Here is a 26561-nt window from a genome sequence, read left to right on the forward strand (position 1 = left end):
TCAGTTTGGACTAAATGATTTTCAAAAAAGAACAACAAACACACTTTCATTCAAAATGTTTGTTGTTGCAAAAACAGTGTAATTATTTTCATGATCAGCTGAAGAGTTTATTAATCTTATTTAAAACATGATTCAGTTTGACTTTATATGTTATATTTCTCATTCATTCTCTTGTCGTGTGCTGATATAACACTGTTTAAAGAAATATATCTGATGATCTGTGACCTCTGAGGTGACCTTTGACCTCTATTATCATGGATGATGTTGTGAGTTTCTCATAATGATCTTCTGTTCTTCATATGAAGCTCAATCATCATGATTCACAGAAAAACCTGCAGCTTCAAATAAATTAATCAATAATTCTGAACATTTCATAAGCACATTGTTTAATCTAGTGTCACATGACCTGATTATGAGTCCTGATGAACATGTCAACCTTCATCAAAACTCCATTATGCATCTTTTTTTTTTGTTTGTTTACTCTAAATACAGTAAAACTTTTTCTCATTGTTAACATGTTTTTAAAGATGTAGTACATTACTGTACTCACAAAGAAATAATTATTGTGTTTGACAAATATGTTTAAAATGATCGACTTTCATGATACTATAGTCATTTTAGGGGCCTAAAAAAAATCTTTTATTTTTCTTCCTTAAGTTGGCCACCATTTTGAGATCACATGACCAGCTGAATGCTGCTCACTTTCCCTGCATCCCAATGTCCATACTATCCATCCTAAATAGTATGTGAGATTAAAATAAGTGTGTCCCAAAACATAGTATGTTGGAAAGAGTATGCCAAAAGTCCCCGGATGGTCTACTATTTCTGGTAGATTTTGGAAGTGTGGATCCGTGCACACTATAAAGGCTAATATTGCCCACAACCCATTGTGCTTTGGATGAGTAATCAGTTCAGAACTACAAACACGAGTAAAAAGTGTTAAAAAACTACAAAACATGGCGGATATGCGCGACCGACGCTGAGAGGTTTGAGTGACTAATAATCAGTTCAACCTGATAGAAAATATTTATTTAATGTTATCCGTGTTATATTTCATCTGCAATACCAATGTGGACTTTTATAAAGATCCGATTGGCCATTAACTTTTAAATGCATCATTATGCATTAATATGAGGAGAGTTCTCCACATGAAAGACCCGCGACTGCAGATCAACATGCTACTGCATTTCTCTCCGATACGGTAGGAAATTAGCTAAATGAAATGTGGAGGATGTAAGATGATTGACAGGCCAGTTTACGGTGACAGGATGCAACAGAGAGCAAAGACGCAATTGTATGACGTGATAGTATGTCCCAAAGCTTGTCTACTCTTTTCCTAAAGTATGTACTTTTTGTTCACAGAAAGAGTACATACTTTTAGGGCATAATATAAGTAGGCGAATTGGGACGCAGCATCAATCTTGGTCACATATTATCAGAAACATTCACCTTATATAAATGAATCATGCATGAGAGTGAATAGATTATTTCTACAGCGGCACTGAAAGCTGAAAATGCTTCATCCACACTGACAGATGTTCATATAAAGTCAAAGACTAGTGTCTTATCAGTCTGCAAAACATAAAAAACATTTTATAATTAAAATTAAAAAATATTTACAATAATCAATATTTACAATTATTACAAACGACATAATCTGTAAAATTTTAGGTTGCACTTTATTTCGAGGGTCACTTTTGATATTCTACTAACTATAAGTGACTTGTCAACTACATGTCAACCAACTCTCATTAGTGTATTAGTAGACTGTAGTAGACTGTTAAGTTTGGTTTCGGGTAAGTAGAATAAGTTGACATGTAGTTGTAAAGTTACTTACAGTCAGTAGAATGTCTGAAGTAGACCACTGAAATACCAAATCTTATATGTAGAGAGTTTATTAGTTTGTTAGCAGCACACGCTGTTGTAAATCCTGCCCACTTCTTTGCATTGTCACACATGCTTCAGTGCTCTGAGAGTGTTTATAGTGCTGTGAGTTTAACACTTCATGACTGAGAGCAGAACAGAACACAATCTTCATCATCACACAAGACAAAAGAACAACAATGAACAAAATCACCTTCTTCATCTGGACTCTGACTCTCTGCATTCAGGGTAAATATCTTCTATAAATATTTTGCAAAATAAACAACCAGATCTCATTTACAGTCCAATAACCATTAATGACTAAAATATGTTAATTTCAGAGAGCTGGGGACAAGTGACAGTGACTCAGAATCCAACAATAAAATCCATCAAACAAGGAGAAACTGTTACAATCAGCTGTAAAACCAGTCAGCCGATTTCTGGCTGTAGTGACTGTGTGTCTTGGTATCAGCAGAAACCTGGAGAAGCTCCTAAACTCCTCATTTATTGGATAAGAAGACTTCAGTCAGGAACTCCATCTAGATTCAGTGGCAGTGGATCTAACTATGGCAGTGATTTCACTCTGACCATCAGTGGAGTCCAGACTGAAGATACAGGAGATTATTACTGTCTGAGTGCACACAGCATCAACAGTAACTGGGTGTTCACACAGTGATAAAGAGTGGTACAAAAACCTTGGTCAGTCAGACGTCACAGTGATGCACTGATACAGCTGAGAGATACTGCAGCTGCTGATGGAGGATCACAAACAACACAATGACAATGTTTAGCAAAGTTTCGAAAGACTTTAAAGGTAAATGTAATATATAAGATTTAAATACATTCTCTTAACCCAGTTTATTGTTCATTGACTACTCTTAGTATGCCATTCATAGGTTTATTTCCCCTAAATGTGTAAACATTGAAACTCCCAGGCACCATCAAGATCCGTCAATCTCTTTCCAGATAAGACCATGACTGACACGTTACATGTGAAAATACCTTCAGCTTCAGTTACAGTGAAGGCCAAAATTCACTGCATTTAGACCCACAAAGATTAATCAGGTCTTGAACGTGTCAAGGCAAACGGGGCATTGGATCCTTCAACAGCGCTGGCCCTCCAATTCTGAAGGGGGAATTAAACACAAAGTAAAACACAAACAAACACACACTTTACACAATATTCGTACATATATCTGTAAAAGACTTTAATCAGCTCAACATGTGCCTGCAAGAAACAAACAAAAACACAACAACAACCGAACCTGTTCTATGCAGTCAATGGGGCGCTGCGTCCGACAGCAGGAGCAACCTGGTTTACAAACTAAATGAACCACAAGCAAATTCAAAATAACTAAATACAAAACAGAACACAAATTAACAAATCATTTAAATCACAATACAGTTAGAACAAGCAAAAACAAATCAATCCCAAAAGAATCAAAGAAAAAAACAAACAAACAAACAAACAAACAAAAAACCTCACTGGTGGATAACTGACCCGGCTGATCCCACAAGTGTTGCATGCTGGAAGAAATTGGTTAGGATTAACGAGTAAACACAGTGCGGTATCACATGAACAGCGGCGGTCAAACTAATAGTGCTGATCTGATGGTCCGGTCCAGCAGCACAATCACACAGGCTGATCTCACACAACTCCAAAGATTGATCCCAGAAACAATATAACGGCCACGAGAACACAGTTCGATGTCCAAGCAGTCATCTATGGTGAAGCAAACATGAACGGCAGACATCCAAGCAGCAGTTTAAAGGGAAACCAAAGACCGCTGCAACGTCTCTTGCATTGGCTCAGACATTAACTGTGTAAATACAACACACTCCAAGAGTAAGGATCACTAGCTAGGTCCATAGTAGTGCCAAACCCATAGTAGAAATGTCTGTCAAATGGCGACTCCCATAACACAGGGAACTCCATGGTAGATAGAATGCATTTCCATGGAAACAGCCATCACTAAATGCATCCCACAAATGCTCCTCAATCCACACTACAATGAAATAATGTAACCCTGCATGGCACAAACAAACAGCCCACATCACGGCTGAATACTCCTACCTCTCGGACATTCACACGGTGCGCCGGAAATCCTGTAACTCCGTCACTGACGCTAGGCAGACGCACTTCTGCATAATGTCAATACTGACGCTTTTATATTCCACCAAACAAGAGCACAATTAAAACCCGCCCCCTCCACATCTATCTGAAAAGGTAGAAACACTTCTACAACCACACAAAATCATGATGGAAATCTATAGATCCCCAGTTGATTTAGCTTCAAAAGACATTGATTCATTAACTGGGAATTACCATTGTGTTGGTTTTGTGTGGTTGTAGCAGTAGTTTCTACCTTTTCAACAGAAATGACCTTTATCAACTCTAGAGGTCCCATCCACTTGCATTATATGGACTCACAGAGAGGAGTTATTTCTTTAAAAATGTTTGTGTTCCTCTGAAGAAAGAAAGACATTTACATATGGGATGACATGAGTGAGTAAATGCGAGAATTTTCCTTTTTGTGTGGAGTATCCCTATAACACATGATGAGGAGAGCATCAACTGTAGCACAAATGAAGAGTAAATGAGAGAAGAGTAAATATGACCTTACCTCTTCAATCTGAAAGAGTGCAGTCCTCAAAAAACTGGACTGTTCTGTACCACATTTCTCCTTGTGTAGGCGAACGTTTTGGACAACTTTTCTTTTACTACTGATCCGAAATCAATCAGTAGCTCACATCATTTTTCAAGGCTTTCATCTGTTTCTCCGGTTGGATTAGCAGGGCAAAAGTTAACCTCTGCTCTCTTCGGTTTCTTCAGATTTTTGGCTAGAAAGCATTTATCCCTGGTCTTGTTCTTCAATGAATTAAGAGCAACTTCTAAAGTGTTACCCTTGTCATGTTATCACCTTGCTTTTATCACATGCTATTTCATTTGTGTTATGTACTGTATTGCAATAACATGGCCTCGCCCCCTTTGTTGTGTGTTCTCAGGGGCGGGGTTTATGTAAATTGTAGGGTTAGTGATGTCACCAATCCAGGAAGAAGCTCGTTGTAGTCCCTACCAGCCGTTTGTTGTAGTCCTTAAACAGAATTCTTTAAAAGAAATTATCTCCTTTTGCTTTGAACTTTGAGCATCGTAACTTTGCAGATGTTGTTTATGCTCAAACAGCAACATTACACACTAACTAAAGTTAAAAAATTCAAAACATAATCAACCACCCCTTTAAGAAATGTGCATTGTGCAATAAATAAATACTCCAAATAAAGTTTAATTATAATTTTATATCAGTAAGTTCTAAATGATGTGTCAATAAATATGTTAATGGATTTGAAGGATACTTAGTTTGAAATAAATGTATTTTAAATAGATTTTGGTATCCACCTTATTCCTACGCCCCATGACGCTTTGTGCGAACTATGGGTGTAACTTCCGTTAAGCTGTAAACAGTCAGTGAAAGACTCGCTCTATGAAAGAAATAATACGTTTTTTTTGTTGTTGTTGTTGTTGTTTTTTAACTGGGTACAATGAGATGACATTTTTCTACTCACCCTTCAACCAACGAACATTAAAAGGACATTTAAAAGTGTAAAAGCATCAACAAGGTACTTTCAACAGGCCATGAAAAAGCGAGATTCTTTCCACAGCAATAACGGACGGGTTAAATATAACTATAGTGATATATATCTGTATTATGTAATATATGTTGTCTTAATAAAAAGTGTCCATGAACTTCAGCATTGCATGATATTATTTCAAAGTGATTTCCATCATTTTTACAGATAATAAATTGTATTTACCTGTGAAAACAAACCTGGAAAGAGACGTGAGGCTTTGAGGAGAAAAACGAGAGATTCTTCGTTCATTCCAGTGAATTATTATTGGAATATATCGTACATTATATCGGGAGAACAGACCACAAATGTGCAGTATATGTTGTCCTTTTTCATACTATTACAGTGGCATGCAAAGGGACAAAAGAAAATAATCACGAGGATAGAAAGCAGCGACTGAAAAGAGCTCTTGCCATAGATATTCGTTAAAACATGTTACGTTAAAATACCAAGCGTTACGTTATTCTCATGATGTCTGAATATAAAACATGAAAGAAAAATGGACAGCTCATTCAGTCAAAGTGACAGATAAGCTTTATTTGTAGGGCAACCTTATGATTTGAAACGATTCGTTTCAGTCTTTTTAAACAGAAGTTCCCCAAACCGGAAGTGCAACCCATAATTTGAAACGCAGTAGGCTAGTCAGGAATAAGGTGGATAGGGCTAGCATGGGAAGTGGGATTGCTGTGGACCAGCTACACCAGCACAGTTTTTCTTGACCAGTTAGACCAGCACTAAACCAGTCTGGACCAACATGGCATTCATGCTGGTTTATGCTGGATTTTTCAGCAGGGTGAGTTGACATTATCGTCCCACTCTTATCTGCACTGTAAAAAAAATTCCGTCGTTTTTACAAAAAAATTTTGGCAGCTGTGGTTGCCAGAATAATTTTGTAAAAATTACAGTCAATGTAAAAAGAAAATCCAGTAAAATTTACAGGGATTTACTGTAAAAAACAAAAAAAAACAGACATTTAAAGTGTATTTATACAGAAAAATCCTGTTGTTTTTACAGAAAAAATCTGGCAGCTGTGGTTGCCAGAATAATTAAGTAAAAAATACATTAAAATTGTAAACAACTTTACACTACATTTTAGAATAAAACTGCATAAAACATCCATTTTCTGCTGAACTGAAATTAAAAACTAAAAAACTTTTATTAAACAAATAAAAATGTATTAAACAAAGCAGTTAACAAACGTCATTTCTCAACATACTGAACAAGTTTGTAATATGTAGTGTACTTATTTTACAAACAATACAATAAGAGCATATGACAGATTAATGATCATCTTATTGGAACTGAAAAAGGAAAGATGGAGGGAAAGAGATGAAAGGAAACAGATGAGAGAGTGTAAAAAAAGAGAGAAAGAGAGGGCAAGAAAGAGGAAAATGCTTTTCTCTTTTAAACTCTGTAACAGTTGTATACCAACTCATCTGTTACAATTTCGTCTGAAAAAATATCTTGCTTCCTAGTCTTTGAAGAACTGAACATAGGAGCTGAGGCAGATTCATCTAATTGGAACTGAAAGAGAAAAGATGGAGGGAAAAAGATGGAAGGAAACAGATGAGAGTGTAAAAAAGAAAAATAGAGAAAGACAGGGCAAGAAAGAGGAAAATGCTTTTCTTTGTTTAATAACAGTTGTATACAAACTCATCTGTTACAATTTTGTCTGAAAAATTATCTTGCCTCCTAATCTTAAAGAACCTAACATAGGAGCTGAAACAAACCTTTAAGCTGGTAGTGTGGCACACATCATTACATCATAAATCCTACTGACCATATCCAGAGTTTTAGACATCACGCCACTCATGATCTGAAAGTTCCTGAATCAAGGTAAGGACTCTTGGGTTCACGTGAAGACGGGATGTGTTTGTCTTCTCCACTTTGGTGCCCTTCTCTGGGTTGATGGAGAAAAAACACCTTGGGAAAGAAAAACAGACAACTGTATCAATTATAAAATAGCTTCATTAACAGAAACAATAACATCACAATCTTCTTTATTCAAGTTATAAATAATCAAATATTTGAAGTATTAAAGGGGTCATGATTCGAGAAATCTAAATATTCTTGATCTTTTGAAATGTAAGAGGTCATTGTACCATTAAAAAAAAAAAAAAAAAAAAAAAAAATCATGTAGGCTTCAGAACTAAAAAATTCCTTGTTAGTCCAAAAACAAGCATTTGAATCCAATCTCAGAAAATAACTTGTTCTCATTGTGACGTATCTGATCAACGACACCTAACATCGAAAGAAGACCGATACAGGATCACTGGACTAAAAATAACATTACCTTCCAAAGGATCCTAATGCTAGGAAAATGGTTATTTATTTTCAACTTTGTGAATGTTTCAGTAGAGCATTATGTTTTTGTTTGGTACAATTCACTGTCCTTTGGTAAATCAGTCGCAATTTCAGGGCAGAGATTTTGCAAACAGAGGACAGTAATGACACAACATGTAAGTAACCATGTTAATTATAAGGCCTAATTTGCAATTAGTAATTTCTGATATGTAATGATTCACATACACCATGTGCAGAATTATTAGGCAAGTTGATTTTCTGATCATGTATTTTTTCCAAGCACATTTTACCCATTCCAAACCACATCAATCTTAATAACTATCTCAAACTCAATTTATTTATAAAGCACAATAAAACAACGGTGGCTGAACAATATCAATAAAAAAGCAAAAACAGAAAGAAAAACAAAATAAAATGACAATAAGACAGATAAAACACAAATACTGCCATTAATGGTTAGGCAAAGCTCATTTGAACTCATTGATTATATGCCTTCTCAAAGAGACAGGTTTTTAGTTTTACTTTGAAAAGCGATTTTGAAGAGATTAATCTAATAGAGAGCGGTAGGCTGTTCCACAGCTTAGGGCCAATCACCTTTTGTCTTCAGCCTAGATCTAGGGACCAGTAAGAGATTCTGATTGGATGATCTTAGCTGTCTAGCTGGAGTGTTTGGTACTCAAAAGGTCCATAAGATAGGAAGGAGCTAGTCCATTTAAAGCCTTAAAAACAAAGAGTAAAATTTTACTACTATTAATTTTATATTTAATCATTTATAAGTGATATATAATTGTTCATGAAGGCTGGAAGTGAAAAACGCCTTATATTCAGGTGTGCATAATTGTTAGGTGTGTTTTATTTTAAAGTTAAAATGAGCCAAAAAAGAGATTTAACTCAGACTGAAAAGTTAAAAATTATTAAATGCCCATGAGAAGGATGCAATCAGGGCTTAAAAATGAAAAAAAAATTTCAAACGTTCCACTCCGAGCAGAATCGGTATTTTAACGTTTCTGTTCCAGCGTTCCTTTTGTATTATAAACGTTCCAAAACTGGTTTGATTGGAAAAAAATAATGGTTAATAACATTATTTTTATTTATTATTATTATTATTTTTGTATGTAGCCTACTTAATAATAATAATAATAATAATAATACATACAGCATGTGTTCTGAAGATGAAAGAAAGTATTAAGGTTTGAAACAACATGAGGGTGATTAATTAATGACAGAATTTAAATTTTTGGGTGAACTAACCCTTTAAACCTTTAAAGGGTTAGTTCACCCAAAAATGAAAATTCTGTAATTAATTACTCACCCTCGTGACGTTTTACACCCGTAAGACCTTCGTTGATCTTTGGAACACAAATTAAGATATTTTTGTTGAAATCCGACGGCTCAGTGAGGCCTCTATTGCCAGCAATGACATTTCCTCTCTCAAGATCCATAAAGGTACTAAAAACATATTTAAATCAGTTCATGTGAGTACAGTGGTTCAATATTAATATTATAAAGCAACGAGAATATTTTTGGTGTGCCAAAAAAAACAAAATAAGGACTTATATAGTGGAGTGGATACTTATAGGAAGATTCCTATATAGTGGATACTTATATAGGAAGATTCGGAGCGTTATAAATCAGCGTGTGGAATCATGATTCGGATCGCGTGTCAAACCGCCAAACTGCTGAAATCACGTGACTTTGGTGCTCCGAACTCCGGATTCGACACACTGATTCATAACGCTCCGAAGCTTCCTGAAGCAGTGTTTTGAAATCGGCCATCACTATATAAGTCGTTATTTTGGTTTTTTTTGGCACACCAAAAATATTCTCGTGGCTTTATAATATTAATATTGAACCACTGTACTCACATGAACTGATTTAAATATGTTTTTAGAACATTAATGGATCTTGAGAGAGGAAATGTCATTGCTCCCTATGTAGACCTCAAAATATCTCAATTTGCGTTCTGAAGATTAACGAAGGTCTTACGGGTCTGGAACGGCATGAGCGTGAGTAATAAATGACAGAATTTTCATTTTTGGGTGAACTAACACTTTAAGACCAGATGGAGCGTCGGCGCTCCCATTTGCGTGTCTCTCTTTAAGAGCCAATAAAAACTGAACCCATATAGGTAGCACAAAAATTCTTTTTGCATACAAAACCAGAGAGTTTACACGTTCAGATGAAGCCTCCAACATGCTTCTGTTGCATTGTTTTCACCCTCTAATGAGTCTGAGTAATATGTGTTTACAACAAAAACAGCACAGCCGCTAACTGAATACAAATATGTAAATTTCACGTGCTCATAACTTCATGAAAAATGCACAGATCATAGAAAATGGCACATCATTATTTAAAGATTTTGGGTTCATTGTAATCGTGAGACTCTGCTTTAAATAATGATGTGCAATTTTCTATGATCTGTACATTTTTCATGAAGTTATGTGCATGTAAAATCTACATATTTGTATGCAGTTAGCGGCTGTGCTGTTTTTGTTGTAAACGCATATTACACAGAAGCGTGTTAGAGGCTTGATCTGGACGTGTAAAGTATCTGGTTTTGTATGCAAAAAGAATTTTTATGCTACCTATATGGGTTCAGTTTTTATTGGCTCTTATAAAGGGAGATGCAAACGGGAGCGCAGGCGCTCCGTCCGGTCTTAAAGGGTTAAAGTGTTAAATTGTAATTAAATTATATACAAAGCAATTAGAGAACCCTCCCTTTACAACTGTTGGAGCTGTCACACAGCTGTAGTTTATCAGTGACTCCCATTATAATCAGTGAAGAAACAGAAGGCCATTTTCTACCCTGATTTTGTGTCTGCTGTAAGACTTCTGTGTAGACGCCCACTGCTGTGATTGGCTAACATATTTGCATATGAAATAATATTACATGTGGAACTTTTTTACTTTTACAGCTGTCACAATTAAACTAATCATTGATTGTTGATTATTGCATTATATTAAAAGGTTAGTTCACCCAAAAATGACATTTCTGAAGGTCAAAATTAGAGTTTCAGTGCAGCTTCAAAGGGCTTTAAACGATACCAGAAGAGGAATAAGGATCTTATCTAGCGAAACGATCGTTCATTTTCGAAAAAAAATACAACTGTATATGCTTTATATAAACAAATGATGTATGTCCTACACCTTCTACGCAATATCGCGTTCATTATCGAAGGCGATTCATCTGTGATAATGAATGTGATCAGTGATCTACGGCTCTGTCTATTAAATGCCGCTCCATTTGAAAGCAGGTGATGGCGATTTAGCGGTAATCAGGGATCCGGCTTTACTGACGAAATGCATGTGACAATCGCATGCGATATATCGCCCATCCCTACGACTGAAGAAAGAAAGACATGAACATCTTGGATGACATGAGGGTGAGTAAATTATCAGGAAAATTTTATTTAAAAGTGGACTAATCCTTTAAGTTCTCACCCTCATGTCGTTCCAAACCAGTAAGATCTTCGTTCATCCCCAGAACACAAATTAAGATATTTTTGATACAATCCAATGGCTCAGTGAGGCCTCCATTGCCAGCAAGATAATTAACACTTTCAGATTTACACTTTCAATGCCCAGAAAGCTACTAAAGACATATTTAAAACAGATTATGTGACTACAGTGGTTCAACCTTAATGTTATGAAGTGACAAGAATAGTTTTTTTTTTTTTGTCAACAATATCTAGTGATGGACGATTTCAAAACACTGCTTCATGAAGCTTTACAAATCTTTTGTTTTGAATCAGTGGTTCGGAGTGTACATCAAACTGCCAAAGTCTTGTGATTTCACTAAACGTTACTTTGTTACATCTTAAGTGCTTCAAAATTTCAATGGTTCACCACTGGGGGTGTGACTTTGTCAGTTTGATGCATGCTCCGAACCACCGATTCTAAACAAAAGATTTGTAGCTTCATGAAGCAGTGTTTTGAAATCAGCCATCACTAGATATTTTTGAATAAAATCGCTATTTTGTTTTTTTGGCCCACAAAAAGTATTCTCGTCGCTTCATAACATCAATGTTGATCCATTGTAGTCACATGAACTGTTTTAAATATGTCTTTAGTAGCTTTCTGGGCATCTGAAAGTCTTGCTGTCAATGCAGGCCTCGCTGAGCCATCGGATTTGATCAAAAATATCTTAATTTGTGTTCTGAAGATGAACGAAGGTCTTATGGGTGTGGAACGACATGAGGGTGAGTAATTAATGACAGAATTTTCATTTTTGGGTGAACTAACACTTTAACCATTTAATTGTAAAAAGGTAAAATGACAAGTCCCCTAACCCCCAAGTCAATGCATCAGCGGTCTTAATTTTTTTTAGAAGTTTAATAAAGTGAAATGGTTGCATAAAGCCTATCCAAGAAGACATACCTCTGCAGAAACTCCAGGGTTGATGCCAGCTCTGATGGGTAATGGATGTTGAAGCAATAATAGCTCCCAAACATCATGCACAGGGCAGAAATGAAGGAAGGCATGTTGTCAAGTATAATGTTTTGATCCACACACAGCATGAACCGTTTAGCGGAAAAACAGGATTGACCTAAAAAAAAAGATATTCAAACAAAACTACTAAAACAACATTACACATAAGAAAAATAAAAACATTGTTTATCAAGGACCTGTGTATGAATACCAAAAAAAAAAAAAAAAAAAAAAAGGAATTTGAAAGACAAGAAAGAGAGAGAAGAAAAAAATCTTACCACACACAACAAGGGTGGGAGTCAAAGGAACTTGGTCCACCTGTACTTCCTCTGCCAGGAGGGTGTTTTCAACATAACAGAACACTGCGTCTTCCTTCTCGTTAAAGTAGGACAGCAAAAGCAGCAACATCTCTTTGACGTCTTCAGAGCAACCACTCAGCTCTCCCCTGATCGCTTTCAGGTTTGTCACAGCCTGTAGGAACTTTTTGTTCTTGTAAATACCAACAGTATTTAAGTAGTTCAAGAGTCGTTTCCCCTTCAGATCCACATTCCGTGTGAAAGTTTCGATAAGCCCAATTCCGGTAAGTTCCTTGAAGTGGACTGCCATGCCAAGTTCGTTGAACCAAAATGGCCACTCTTCCAGAAGACTTTTAATATTTTCCCCCTGGTTCACTTGTTTACGCTGTGTGTAGAAAGTCAACTTCATTAGACGTTTGACCGCTTCTAGATTTGTATCAGTTTGCTGAGACATCCTCTTCAGTTTTTCTTTCTTTTCTCTCTGGCTCTCTGGGGTCTCTCCAAGGGGCAGAAATTTTACATCCCAGTTAATGCATCCGTAAGTGTCCTGCATTGCTGCTCTCTGTTCTGGAGGGATTTCGTCTGTGTCAGACTCATCAGTGCGATGCTTTCGTTTTCTTATTTTTGGGGTTGTAGAACGCTTCGCATTTTCAATCCTATATTGCAGTTGCTTAACCAAAGAGTGGTACCCTGGCCCAATCACATCTCCATCTATTACGTCTTGCAATGATTTGGGATATTTCGCCACCATCTTTTTGGCAACTTCAGTAGAATCCTTTTTACTTGGGCAAGGATTTTTTTGCATCATGTCACGAACCACAATCCGGACCATCTCTCTTCTCAGTCGTGGACTTGGTCGTTTTCCTCTCTCTAATAACTGCATCAGTTCCTCTGGTAACTTTTCCCATGGTATCAGAAAGGTGTCCACCCAGTCTGGATTAGGGCTTTGGAAGTTGTTGGAAGAGGTTGATTGTGAACTTCTGGGTGAAAGAGACTCTAAGGTTGTTGAAGGCCTTGGCAAGGTATCAAGAGATGAGCTGCTGCTGCTGCTTTCAGGAGTCTGGCCTGCAAACACACACACACACACACACACACACAATTATTATTAACACAATGTGAATGTTTTTATATTTCCTTACATTATCTTTAAGATGTTTTAGGCCAGCTAATTTGGGCACTGGTTGCATTCTGTACTGCAATATATGACTTACATCTCAGCTTCCATGCAGCAAGGACTTTTCGGGCTTGAATTGGCCTCAACGCTGACAGCAAATCAGCTTCCTCAATAAAATTAAAATCATCATATGTCTCCACACCAAGAGATTGCAAGGTCTCTTCTAAAATGTCTTTTGTCACCTCTGGAAGGTCAGGCAAGACCTCAGTGATAGCGGCGCGTAGAAACGTTCTCTCAGAGTCAGACATTTCTGGAATCAAGCAAGTCATAATTAGACATTTAGTGAAGTAACACTGTACATATAAAAGGAGCCATATTTGAGTATATTATGTGTCTGAGGATTTCTTTTTTTCTGTGCATCTTAAAAACAAAACAAAAAAAACTGATGTTACTTTCACGTTTTTCAAATTGCATGTTGTAACTTTCGAGCATGTGGCCCTGACCTCTTTATTTCGGCAACACGCTGTGTTTCAGCGGAATTACTTGATGCCCGTTAACAATGTATGATGGTAACGGATAAAAATCTACATTGCAACCTGATGTTCTGTTTTGTCACAGAGTACAGATGGTATTCAGAATGATAGTCAGCTTTATGCATTTCCATCACAAAATACACAGTATCATCATTTTGAATTAAAATAATGAGAAGTTCTCCAAACTCAATGGCCTCATCATTTTTTGACACAAGGAAGTTACCCTTTTTATATGATGTACCTTTATACACTATGTCTGTGGACACACTAGTATTGATTTCTGAAAAGCTCAACTCTCTCACTGCATGTTTAATTGCGTCACTGTAAAGGTTGGGGTAAAAAGTGCAACTGTCTTTGACCTGCAGAAGCTGACTGCATCCTGGCCCAGCTGAAATATATGCCTGAAACATCTGATGTTTTCAGATAAAGTTAGGCAGATGTTTTTGAAGTTTTTCAAATGCCTGGCACATCTCTTGAAGTAGCTGTGTTTGCTTTTGAAACGGATCGTCCATAATCGAATCAAGGGCCCTAATTTAAAAATTAGTGCTGGATAGTGACGCAAAAAATGATGTTTTGGTTTTAGTGGACTCTCAGGAAATAAAGACTTTCTTGATTCCAAATATTCTTGGATTAGAATGTCAAGATAGGCTACCTGTGCTGATGAAAACTTTTGCGCACAAATCATATTAACAATATCTTTAAGCTGGAGAGTTAACTGCCACACATCATCTTCTGGATTTTGCACTTTGTCACCAATTAATACAGGAAGCAATCTTAAGAAATTCCAATTCTGAATGGCTTGCCCTGAAAGCTTGGGCATCTCAGAATTGACAACACATGGCTTTGTGAGAGCATCAGCTCCTTTGTACTTGAACTGCTTGATGCGCCGGTTCAAAATTGAATATGTAAGCCATTGCTTTCTCTTAATTAAATACTTCAAGTACAATGCAACATCATAGGACAAGACACCCTCAAATATGTCATGGCCTAAACAAGGTGGGAGACCAGGCTGGCAAACATGAAAAGATTTCAGAGTATTGAAAACAGAGTTTACCTTTATGCCTTTGTTGTCTTCAGTTTGTAGATCACGAACCGCAGAATTGTAATTGTCAGGGGTGCGCTGTGGACCACAAACATTTGGGTCATCATTTTGAAACTCGTTTCGCGCGATTTCTGCAAAAGTACTTAGAATGACTGAAATTTTCAGTAAACCCACCAATGCTGTGTGAACCTAAATTATCACCGGCAATACAATACAAAGCTCCTTTGACTGTTTCACCACCTACAGTTATTTCGTTTTCCTCCAAATCTTTTAAATCCACTAACATCTCAGAAAAAACCTCAGCACATCCAAATTGTTTCAAGTCATTCTCTAAACACAATAAAACAAGGGACATGTGATCAGTATTGGACCGAACATGAATGGGTAAATTAGCTACAGAAAGATAGACTGCCACAACTTTGTGCTTTTTCTTAGCAGAGCCGAGGGGATTTACAATTTCAAAAGCATCCTGGTAGAGAATTAGTTTCAGGCATTCTGGATTTTCAATGAAGAACTGGTTGGACTTGAAGCTTTTGCCATCACTTATGTCACTAAAATCATCTGAGTCTGTTTCACAAGATGGTTGTGACACTGAATTCTTCCAAAATTCTGATTCCAGTAAGTTACTTAATGTTTGCTTTACAGGTATGTAGTATGCAAACCTTTGTTGCATATTTTCATCATTTCCTAATGTTACTTTCTGAGGCTCTATGTAATGGAACATTTTTTTGAATGTCTGAGCTCTTGAATATATTCTCAGTGGTCCCTTATGACAGAAAGAGAAAGAGACTTTACTGACAACATCATCTGTAAGAGACATATCATTTTTTAAAAGTGACCGCAGTTTACTTAAAGTGTAATCTTGTCCTAACTCATGTACATTTTGCATCTCTTCAAAAATTGTCTGTATTGTTGAAGCTGGAAGGAGGAGCTGCCCTTGCAATTTTAGGTACAGTAAACATACATTCCTAAGAAAGGACTCATTGAAATTCTGTGGCAATTCAATGCTTTCATTTGTTGTTGCATCATTTGAGCTCTGGGAAGCATCTTCACATGCGATGACAGTAGATGACGGAGAAATAGTTTCCCTGTAAACGTCACTTATGCTATCAACCGAACATGCTCGATGCTTCCTGATCATATGTGCAGTAAACGATGATTTCACAGTGAACGTATTTTTACAACCTGTTACTGGACATGCCACAGGTCACCCCTCCACTATATGCTCTTTTAAGTGGCATATAAGTTCTTTAACTGTGTGAAATTGTTGATCACACAGCGAAATGGCACATTTAAAATCTATAACAAAGTTCTCCAGCAGTAACAGGGTGCAGACTCATTGTGAACCCGATAGAAATGAGCTTTAAAAGCTGCGTACGTACAAAATGTCCGTTTGCAGTCAGCGCCAACACATTTGAAAAAACATTGGGGTTCGTTCCTACACTGTCAGAAAAAAGGGTACGGTTGGGGTACAATTGTGAGCACTTTGGGTACAAATGCTTTGGTTGTACTCTCAATGGGTCATATTTAGAGTAGCATCTGCCTGCACAACCGGAGGCTGCATTTTCAGGACCACAGTCCTAGAACCCTAGATGTTTAGTGACAACGCCACCTACCAAATTACAGGACCAGTGACCGCATGTTTTTCTGGATGATGGACGATATTCAGAGTGTGAGTATCAAATGTGAATCAATTTTTATTTGTTTAACATTAAAAACAATTGTGATGCATTTAAGTGCGAAGTGAAGCGATCGTGAGTTGCTAAATAGTCTTGAATGCACTTTATAGCCATAAGCCATTATACACTGATTTATAAATTATCACATATAAAATAGTTCCAGAGACACTTGTTTGCTCTATCAACTAGTTATTATGTCTTTAATGGCTAAAGTTTGCATTAGAGGTGATGAATGGTAATTTTGATTTGTTAATATATAACAAATCTATATCTCCTCAGCCATTTGCATGGTATTGCTTATAGCAGTTTGGAATTATACTTTAAAAATATTGTTGCAGTGTTTTGCTAGTATGTAACATTAAAAAAGATATAAATAAAAAAGTACATATAAATAAAATGTTTTTTTGTTTTTTTTTTTGCTTATATCGATATTTACTGTATGTATGTAGTTTATCATGTTGCCAATATAAAATAAGAATTTGGGCACGCGGGGTGAAAATACTGGATTTCGGCATGCTGTGAGCTTCTGCGCGCCTGCGCACTGTGCACAGTAACGTTCTTTTTCAACTGTCGCTCCGTCAGCCATGTTAGATAATGCGGCTTTCTGCCTCAGGTGAGTGAAAATAATTAAAATACTTCTATAATAGTAACTTTTTTCCCCACCTTGTTTAAGATTGTTTTGTGTTAGCTGTCCAAGAAGTTGTTGTATTTTTTATTATGTTGTCTCTGTAATGAGGGGCTGACAGCGTGAGGATCCATTTGCAGTTTCTTTATTGTGACAACAAAGCACAAGGCAGACAAGGGCAAGACAGTAGCAGTAACAGGGACAGGCTTGGGTCGAGGCAGGCGGCAGACAAACAGAAACTTACAACAGGCAGAGTTCAGGGCAGGCAGCAGACAAACGTAATCCAGGAAACAGGCAAGGTTCAAGGCAGGCGGCAGAGGTTCACAAATGATAAACAGTCCAATCGATAGCAAGGTAACAGTCCACAAGAAAACGCTCAGTAGTGATCACCGGGGCAAATCAAGACTTCGCAGTGTATAGATGTGTGTGTGCGTCTTAAATAGTGTGAGTGTGATGCAATGCAGGTGTGTGCAATCAGTCCCAGGAATGAGGGCCTATGGGTAACGTAGTCCAAAAGGAAGTGACTCAGAACTCAGGTGATGGCTCCCTCCGGCGGCTGGGAGGAGGAGCCGCGGGAGCCGTATTCGTGACAGTCTCCATGTTTTGTACCCCAATTTAAATACACGGCTCGCCTGTTAACTAAATGTCGTCTATAGGCCCGCTAGTTAACGTTAGTGCATTTGGCGCGTTTTTTGTAAAGCTGTGTTGGCAGAATTGTTAATTATACATATTGAGTGAAAGACATATTTGTATTGAACGTTGAGTATGAGCTCATGAACCTTACCGTCCCTTCACAATTGGAATGTTTCATATTCAACAACGCAAACATAACGTAATCAACCTTCCTATTTAAAATGTACATTTTTATTGTTATACACTGTTAGTTTTCTCATTGTGAGGTGTATATATGGATACTTTTTTTTTTCTTTTTTTTTAGATGATGGATGTCGAGGAACAAATTACAGTTACTCTAACAATTTTACACAGAGTGCTTGCAACTGTCTTCATAGACGGAAAGGAAATATGGAGAAAACTATTCACAGTTGGAAGTGTTGGAGAACTGATTGCCTCAACCAAAACTGAGCTGTCTCAACAAGTATCTCTTGATCGAATACTGAGATTTGACACAGATTTTCAAGGATTCATGATGAAGAATTCATGATGACACTGATGTGAATGCAGGAGTGCGGGAGCTTGACACATTTCAAATACATTATATTGCAAGCAACACCCAGGATTTATTAGAAGGAAGTGTTCAACCATTACAGGTAAACCATTAATGTATTTCACTCTCTATATTACTAGTGGTCAAAGTAAACATTTAGATAAATGTTTTTGTCATTTCTTAGTGTCATTCAACAGATATAACTTGGACTGGCACCACAACTAGATTGCTAACACTGCTTGAAGAAAAAGCCCCTACAATCCTGAGAGAACGCGAAGAGACAAAGACACTTTCTATTTCCTCTAGAAAGTTTCTTGTTAAAGATGCTGTCAGTGACCTCGTTGAGAAACATGGATTGTGAGTATATGTGGTTGTTTATAAGATGTAAGGTGTATTTGTTTAAATTAAATTAAATTACATTGTATTTAAATACATAAAACATTTAATAAAACAGTTATAAATAGAACAGTAATAAGGTAAATTCAATAAATAACTTAGCCTGGTATCAGCAGAAACCTGGAGAAGCTCCTAAACTCCTGATTTATTATATAAACAGCCTCCAGTCAGGAACTCCATCTAGATTCAGTGGCAGTGGATCTGGCAGTGATTTCACTCTGACCATCAGTGGAGTCCAGACAGAAGATACAGGAGATTATTACTGTCAAAGTTACCACAGTGGTGGTGTGTTCACACAGTGATAAAGAGTGGTACAAAAACCTCGGTCAGTCAGACGTCATAGTGATGCACTGATACAGCTGAGAGATACTGCAGCTGCTCATTCAACACAATCACACACAACACTGATCAGTGATGGAAGGGGTTTATCATAAAAGACAACTACCTTAACGTTTTTGTTTTTTGTTTCTGTTTTTTCTTCCGCAAAATTAACAAACTTCAATCTTTACTTATTCATTTAGAAGACACTTTTCCTCAAACTGACCACTTTTTCACAGACAGAAATATTCAAATTGGCTTCCAAACAAAATATCACACATGAGACCATAAAAACACTCCTGAAAAGATCAACATGACAACTTTAAATTAGACAACATGCCTTCAACACACAGTCAGAGCTACACACACCTCAGTATCCACATTATTCTGTAACGCGGAAGGGCTCAAGGGTTTTTTTCTTAACGTCATCTGATCTGTAAAGTAGTGCCAAATATATGAAGATAGTGAGGGACTTTCACCTGGTGGTAAATTGCTGAGATTATAATACACAGCACAGATTTTTTCTAGAAGGTCCAAGCGGGTTTCAAATTTCAAATACAAATTCAGCAATATTCGTAACTCATTACACAATAAAAAAAGCATTGCTTCTGAAATACCATCACGATAAGATGCATATACCAATGTTTCTTGTCCAGCTTCTGACATGAGTATCTGAAGTGTCAGTAATATGTTTGTTACTCAAAAGCAGTTGTAAAATCTTCAAGATTGGGACGTACTGTATTGTTCTTTTGCATTTGTATCTTATGTTTGTGACTTTTGTGACACTTGAGAGTACTGTATACAGTGAATTTACAATCACAGTCTTTACATGTGACAGTCTCACTATTTCTGAGATGACGACCAGCGGCGATTCTAGGATTTCTAGGAAAAGTCACAAAGTCTCATGACATTTCATTAAAAAATGATAATAATAACTAGATTTGTACATTTTTGGAAGAAAATGTGAATGGTGTTTGCTGTGAGCAACTACACTGCCTTGAGCTAATATGTTGCTAATATGTTTTACTTAGCATTGTTATAAGTTTTAACCTTCAGCTGATGTTCTGATGCAGAGATATAGGTCTTGATAAACAGTTGCTAGGGTACTCTATTTGGTTACTAGGGAGTGGCTTGTCAGCTGCCAATAATGATACTATAAAGGCTGATTGTCAGTATGAATGATATAAAGCAACCCCCATGCCTCGATGACATTCAGATTTGAAGATATTCCACATGGGTTTGGGTTGCTAGGGTGCTCAACCATGGTTGTTAGGGAGTGGCTAGGAAGTGTTGAAGGTGATTCATGATTGGCTGTCAAATGAGAGCACCCTCATGTTCCAGTGACACTGTGCTGCAAAGATATCCATCAGGACCTTTCATAATGGCAGTCTATGGAATCAGTTGCTAGGGTGCTGTAAATGGTTGCTAGGGCGTGGCTAGACTGTTTCCATGGTGATAATTAAAGACTACTTGCCATTTTGAGTCAAAAGAGGCAATCCGCTTGTCTATACGATGTTCTGATCTACAGATATTCCTCTCACCTTTTTCAGTGGAAGTTCATTCATTTTTCACCTGCTGTACGAACATCGTACGCCCAATCGCTTATAAAAGCAAGAGCAGCGCTGTCCTTGATCTGACACCTCATTCATGGCTCTACGACAAATGGTGTGGGACGAGTTACGTGCCGAAATTTATATGGAATAAAGAAGAAGAAGAAGAATGTGTGAGATAGTAACAGTGTGCTTCGTCTTTCAGGCAAGCACCACTAATAATAATCCCAGATCCCAAAAGCCTTTTCACTGGAGGAAAACAGCTGTAGTGGGATGAGGGGGAATGCAGCAAAAGTGGATGGGACTTGGGAAACCATCCTGTATTATTCCCGCATCTCATTATGTAAACTGTATTTATAACAAAGATCATAAATACATAAGATAAATACATACAACCATAAATACAAAGATCTATAACAAAGAGTTGTTATAATATGATAATCAGATTAAACATATTGGTGCTAAAAGATGTGTAGATAACAAAAACAGATCACAGGGGATAACTTAAACACAAACACTTCAACACTGATGATACCGGACACAGAACTAGAGAAAACTGGGCTTAAAGGGTTAATTCACCCAAAAATGAAATTTCTGTCATTAATTACTCTCCCTCATGTCGTTCCACACCCGTAAGACCTTCATTCATCTTCAGAAACACAAATTAAGATATTTTTGATGAAATCCGAGAGGACTATGACTCGTCCATAGACAGCAATATAATCAAGGTCCAGAAAGGTACTAAAAACATAGTTAAAATAGATAACGTGACTGCAGTGGTTCAACCTTGATGTTATGAAGAGACAAGAATACTTTTTGTGCTCAAAAACAAAACAAAAATAATGTCTTTATTCAACAATATCTTCTCTTCTGTGTCATTCTCATATGCTGTTTACTTCCAGCGCTTCCAGTTTCTACATCAGAACGCCGACTCAGTAATGGAAAACATTTCCTTGTTATGGTGAGCAGCTGTCCCATGGGAAACAAAATAAAAATTAATTGATAAAGTGATGATTAAATGGTGACAGAGTGTTAATTTATTTTTTACATTTTAAAGTTCAGGATTGGGTAAAGTGATGGAATGTCTCGAAACGAGTTGAATACGGTACAAGAAATCTCACACAGAACAGAATAAAATCATTAGAATGTAAAATAAGGTAAATGTGATGATACACTGAACATATTTGATCAATCTTAGCAGCTCACGCTGTTGTAAATCCTGCCCACTTCTTTGCATTGTCACACATGCTTCAGTGCTCTGAGAGTGTTTATAGTGCTGTGAGTTTAACACTTCATGACTGAGAGCAGAACAGAACACAATCTTCATCATCACACAAGACAAAAGAACAACAATGAACAAAATCACCTTCTTCATCTGGACTCTCACTCTGTTTGCTCAAGGTTTGTGTAATACAGTTTCTTTCTTCTTCTTTTTTTTAACAATGATTTTTAATTCTTTTAAAATGTTAGATATCATTTTCATTCATTTTCTTTCAGAGTGTAGAGGACAGATCACTGTAACTCAGAGTCCATCAATAACAGTAGTTCAACCAGGACAAGAAGTCAGAATAAACTGTAAAACCAGCAGTGCAGTGTGGGGTGGTAGTTACTTACACTGGTACTTACAGAAACCTGGAGAAGCTCCTAAACTCCTCATATCTTATGCAACAAGCCGTTATACTGGAACTCCATCTAGATTCAGTGGCAGTGGATCTGGCAGTGATTTCACTCTGACCATCAGTGGAGTCCAGACTGAAGATACAGGAGATTATTACTGTCAGAGTTTCCACTATCCAAACAGTCAATATGTGTTCACACAGTGATAAAGAGTGGTACAAAAACCTCGGTCAGTCAGACGTCACAGTGATGCACTGATACAGCTGAGAGATACTGCAGCTGCTGATGGAGGATCACAAACAACACAATGGTGTATCAAACCTTTCAGAGACTTTATTTATTATGATTTATTAAGTAAACATGTAACATACAATCTTATATTCCTTTCTAAACTGGACTAAAATCTGGAGAAAATGTGAGTGGTGCTCGTCCCTGCAAAACTTTACACTACAATATTATCTGTATTATTTACTGTAGGAAAGTCAATCCCTTTATTTGCTCTTACATACTTCACCACTAGAGGGTCACATGTCTTTAACATAACTGAGATCTACACACCTTTCCTTTAAGACTGTGGCTGCATCTAAAATCACATTCTTCCCTACTATATAGTAGGTCAAAAACAGTATGTGACAAAAAAAAGTATGTCTGAATTCACAGTACTCTAGGGCTGTGTCCGAAATTGCCCCCTATACCCTTAAATAGGGCACTATTTGAGGGGACAGCCATTTGTAGCGGTGTCCGAAACCATAGTGGACGTTACCGAGTGGACTCATTCAATCCCACAGTGCGATAAGGGCTAGAGAATACCCACAATGCAATGTGAGAGTCGCCAAATAAATGACTGCGTCTGACCAGAGGATGGCGACTGCAGCTGAATCATCCATCCATCCATCCATCCATTTGTGTGGCTTACTGTATATATGGTAATATCATACAGGTATAAATTAATTTTTACTTGATTATTAAAATGTTTAATTAAGGTTTATACATGCAAGTTTTCATGACAGAGTTAAAAATACATTTTTCATTACTACTGGAGCTGTCAGTTTGTTAAGTTTCAAATGAATAATAAACATCAAACACAAACTATGTAAAATCGGCAGAAGCACTCAGTGTCCGAATTCACTCACTCATTTTCATTCACTCCTTCAAGTGGACTATATTAGTGGACTAATGTAGGAAATAGTGAATGAGGGTATAGGGGGCGATTTCGAACACAGCATAGGTGTTCTCTTGGCGTGTTTGTTGTGTTCCTACGGTAATGCTGGCACTTTGAACTAATAAATATTGACTGCTTTGGTAAACCGAATTAATAATTAAAGACATGTTTACATAAATGTTTTATTGGAATTTTTTAGGAGGTTATGTACAGTTATTAACTGTATTTGTATTTTTTGTCGTTTAAATGTAAATGCTTCGATTAGCATTAGCTTATGGACATGCCCTGTTTTACATGTAAATGTGCATTATGTGTGTCTTTACAGGTATGTTTGGACTTGCTTTTAAGTCCATATATGTTTAATTATATAAATAAAAATAAAAGAAATACAAATAATTTTTATCTTTGTTTTTTTTTGTACCATAGGTTTATATCAACAAGGATGGCACTCTTAGTGTTTATTCATATATTAGTTAAAGCTGCTGTCTGTAACTGTTTTTGGTTAATAATTATCCAAAATAAATTTTTGAGCAAGTACATAATCATCCAGTGTTCATATCTTCGTTAATCATGAGTTCATGTTGAAGTTTGTTCATGTACTGTTATTGTAAAGTGTAACCAAGTTCATAGATAATATTCTGATATAGTATGTATGTACATTATGTATCAGATACTTGGTCAGATGATTCCTCATATATTTTTCAGCACTGGTAATGAATAAACCAATCATAGTTGTGGTGTTAAGGCCACAGTCAAACTGTTGGTCAAACTGGTCACATGACTGAATATGGACACAGAGATGGACGTTCATCTGCACATCCTCAGTGTCTCAGTAGTCAGAATAAAAATAAAACTACTGAACTAACTAAAAATAACATTAGTGAGAATGTAAATGATCATTCTGTAACTCTAGTGTATATTAGTTTGTCTGTTGTAAATCCTGCCCACTTCTTTGCATTGTCACACATGCTTCAGTGCTCTGAGAGTGTTTATAGTGCTGTGAGTTTAACACTTCATGACTGAGAGCAGAACAGAACACAATCTTCATCATCACACAAGACAAAAGAACAACAATGAACACAATCACCTTCTTCATCTGGACTCTCACACTGATCGCTCAAGGTTTGTGTAATGCAGCTCTACAATTATTCTCTTGAAATATTAAATGTTTATAATTTTAATATATATTTATATATATATATATATATATATATATATATATATTTATTTTTTATTTTTATTTATTTATTTTTTTTTTCTTGTTCTTTCTTTCAGAGTGTAGAGGACAGTACACTGTAACTCAGAGTCCATCAATAACAGCAGTTCAACCAGGACAAGAAGTCAGAATAAACTGTAAAACCAGCAGTGCAGTGTATAGTAGTAATCGTTTAGCCTGGTACTTACAGAAACCTGGAGAAGCTCCTAAACTCCTCATATATTATGCAACAAGCCGTCATACAGGAACTCCATCTAGATTCAGTGGCAGTGGATCTGGCAGTGATTTCACTCTGACCATCAGTGGAGTCCAGACTGAAGATACAGGAGATTATTACTGTCAGAGTGCACACTGTCCTAGTAGCTGTGTGTTCACACAGTGATAAAGAGTGTTACAAAAACCTTGGTCGGAAATTCAGTCACTTTAATTGCACTTCCATGCTTCATCACTAGATGGCGTGTCTGTTACATAACTGAGTTCTCTATCTGTCAGTCACTTTGAGGTTGTGTCGATGTGATAACACTAGTGTAGTGTTTCTCAACCTTTTTTACTTGATGGCCTCCTCCTTCATACTGCAGTGCCCCCCTAAGATGCCTGACGTTTCCTCTTATACTGAACTTCCACAGCAAAGAGAGAAAAGTGTTTGTATTTAAGCTTTTTTATTAACATTTGTTTGCATTATTACTCTTCTACTGCATGTTTTGTAATATTCTTTAATATTCTTTTTGAAAACATAATTGGTAAATTACAGCTATGCTTTATAACTTAAAGAAATCCCTCTGCTAAATTATAATACTCTGATGTTATCCAGGTCGAGTGATTGCATCTGTGCCAACAGAACGATTGAGACTCCCATCTAAAGCCTGTCGGTTCACGTCGTCTCTGATAACAAGAACTTAATGCTGTTGGACAGGCTGTCTCTGCTGTACATGCCACGGACATGAACGAGGATAGTCCCGACCCAGCACACATGCAGGAACTATGCTTGTCTAACGATTTATTAATAATTAATAATCATCAATAATTAATAATCATAAACTGTGAGGTAAGATTAGTTTACACACATCAGAAGGTCTACTCTCTCATCTCTGCATAGAAAGACACACGTGCAAATGAGATGCTAAAATTCAATGGTTAAAAGCAGCACTTTAAAGGAAAATTCACTAATCACTGATGCACATTATGACAGAAACCCTTAACAATGTTCTAACATCATAAATACAGCGATTATGATATAAAGATACAGTAAAGCAAATACAGGATAAATGTGAAACAGCAAAACGACCTCTGCTTCCCCGTCGACATACAGCATGACTTAAACTACATAGCTGAATTCCTGAGAATGAGAGCTATGTAGTTCGTGTACCATCACGGCAGGGGGGCGATTTGGGATGACTATATATTTAAGCCTTAATTTATTATTTTGTGTAACATAAAAACAAATGTCATTATATTCTATGTAAAGCTGAGAATCTAAGCTTTCAAATGGTACCATATTGAGGCCAAAAGTGTTAAAAAATTAAGTGTAAATGTTATGATGAACCACTGCGGCCCACCCACGGGCCGGTGCGGGTTAAGAGGTTAATACATCATAATAAATAAAGTCTCTGGTACTTGAATACTGCA

The 26561-nt window shown here is 36.8% G+C and overlaps 1 protein-coding gene, 1 long non-coding RNA gene and 1 gene segment (V, D, J or C); 2 read left to right on the plus strand and 1 right to left on the minus strand.

The window, feature by feature from the left end:
- Window positions 1-1950: 1950 nt before the first annotated feature.
- Window positions 1951-19374, plus strand: LOC127507685 (immunoglobulin kappa variable 1-8-like). The segment is given in 4 exon segments: window positions 1951-2112; window positions 2205-2535; window positions 8402-8418; window positions 19175-19374. Coding segments are annotated over 4 exon segments (597 nt in total).
- Window positions 7169-13562, minus strand: LOC127506547 (uncharacterized). Its single transcript, XM_051883125.1, has 3 exons — window positions 12501-13562; window positions 12172-12340; window positions 7169-7413 (listed from the first exon to the last, which is right to left on the minus strand). Exons 1-3 carry the CDS (start codon window positions 13399-13401, stop codon window positions 7284-7286), a joined length of 1200 nt encoding a protein of 399 aa, XP_051739085.1. The 5' UTR covers window positions 13402-13562; the 3' UTR covers window positions 7169-7283.
- A 5291-nt stretch (window positions 19375-24665) lies between the features above and the next one.
- LOC127506574 (uncharacterized) lies at window positions 24666-26256 on the plus strand. The gene is made up of 3 exons (XR_007928037.1): window positions 24666-24841; window positions 24995-25576; window positions 25747-26256. It is a non-coding gene; the product is annotated as an uncharacterized LOC127506574 (long non-coding RNA).
- Window positions 26257-26561: the final 305 nt, after the last annotated feature.

This window comes from Ctenopharyngodon idella, chromosome 24, assembly GCF_019924925.1.
Source record: "Ctenopharyngodon idella isolate HZGC_01 chromosome 24, HZGC01, whole genome shotgun sequence".
NCBI classification, from domain to species: domain Eukaryota; kingdom Metazoa; phylum Chordata; class Actinopteri; order Cypriniformes; family Xenocyprididae; genus Ctenopharyngodon; species Ctenopharyngodon idella.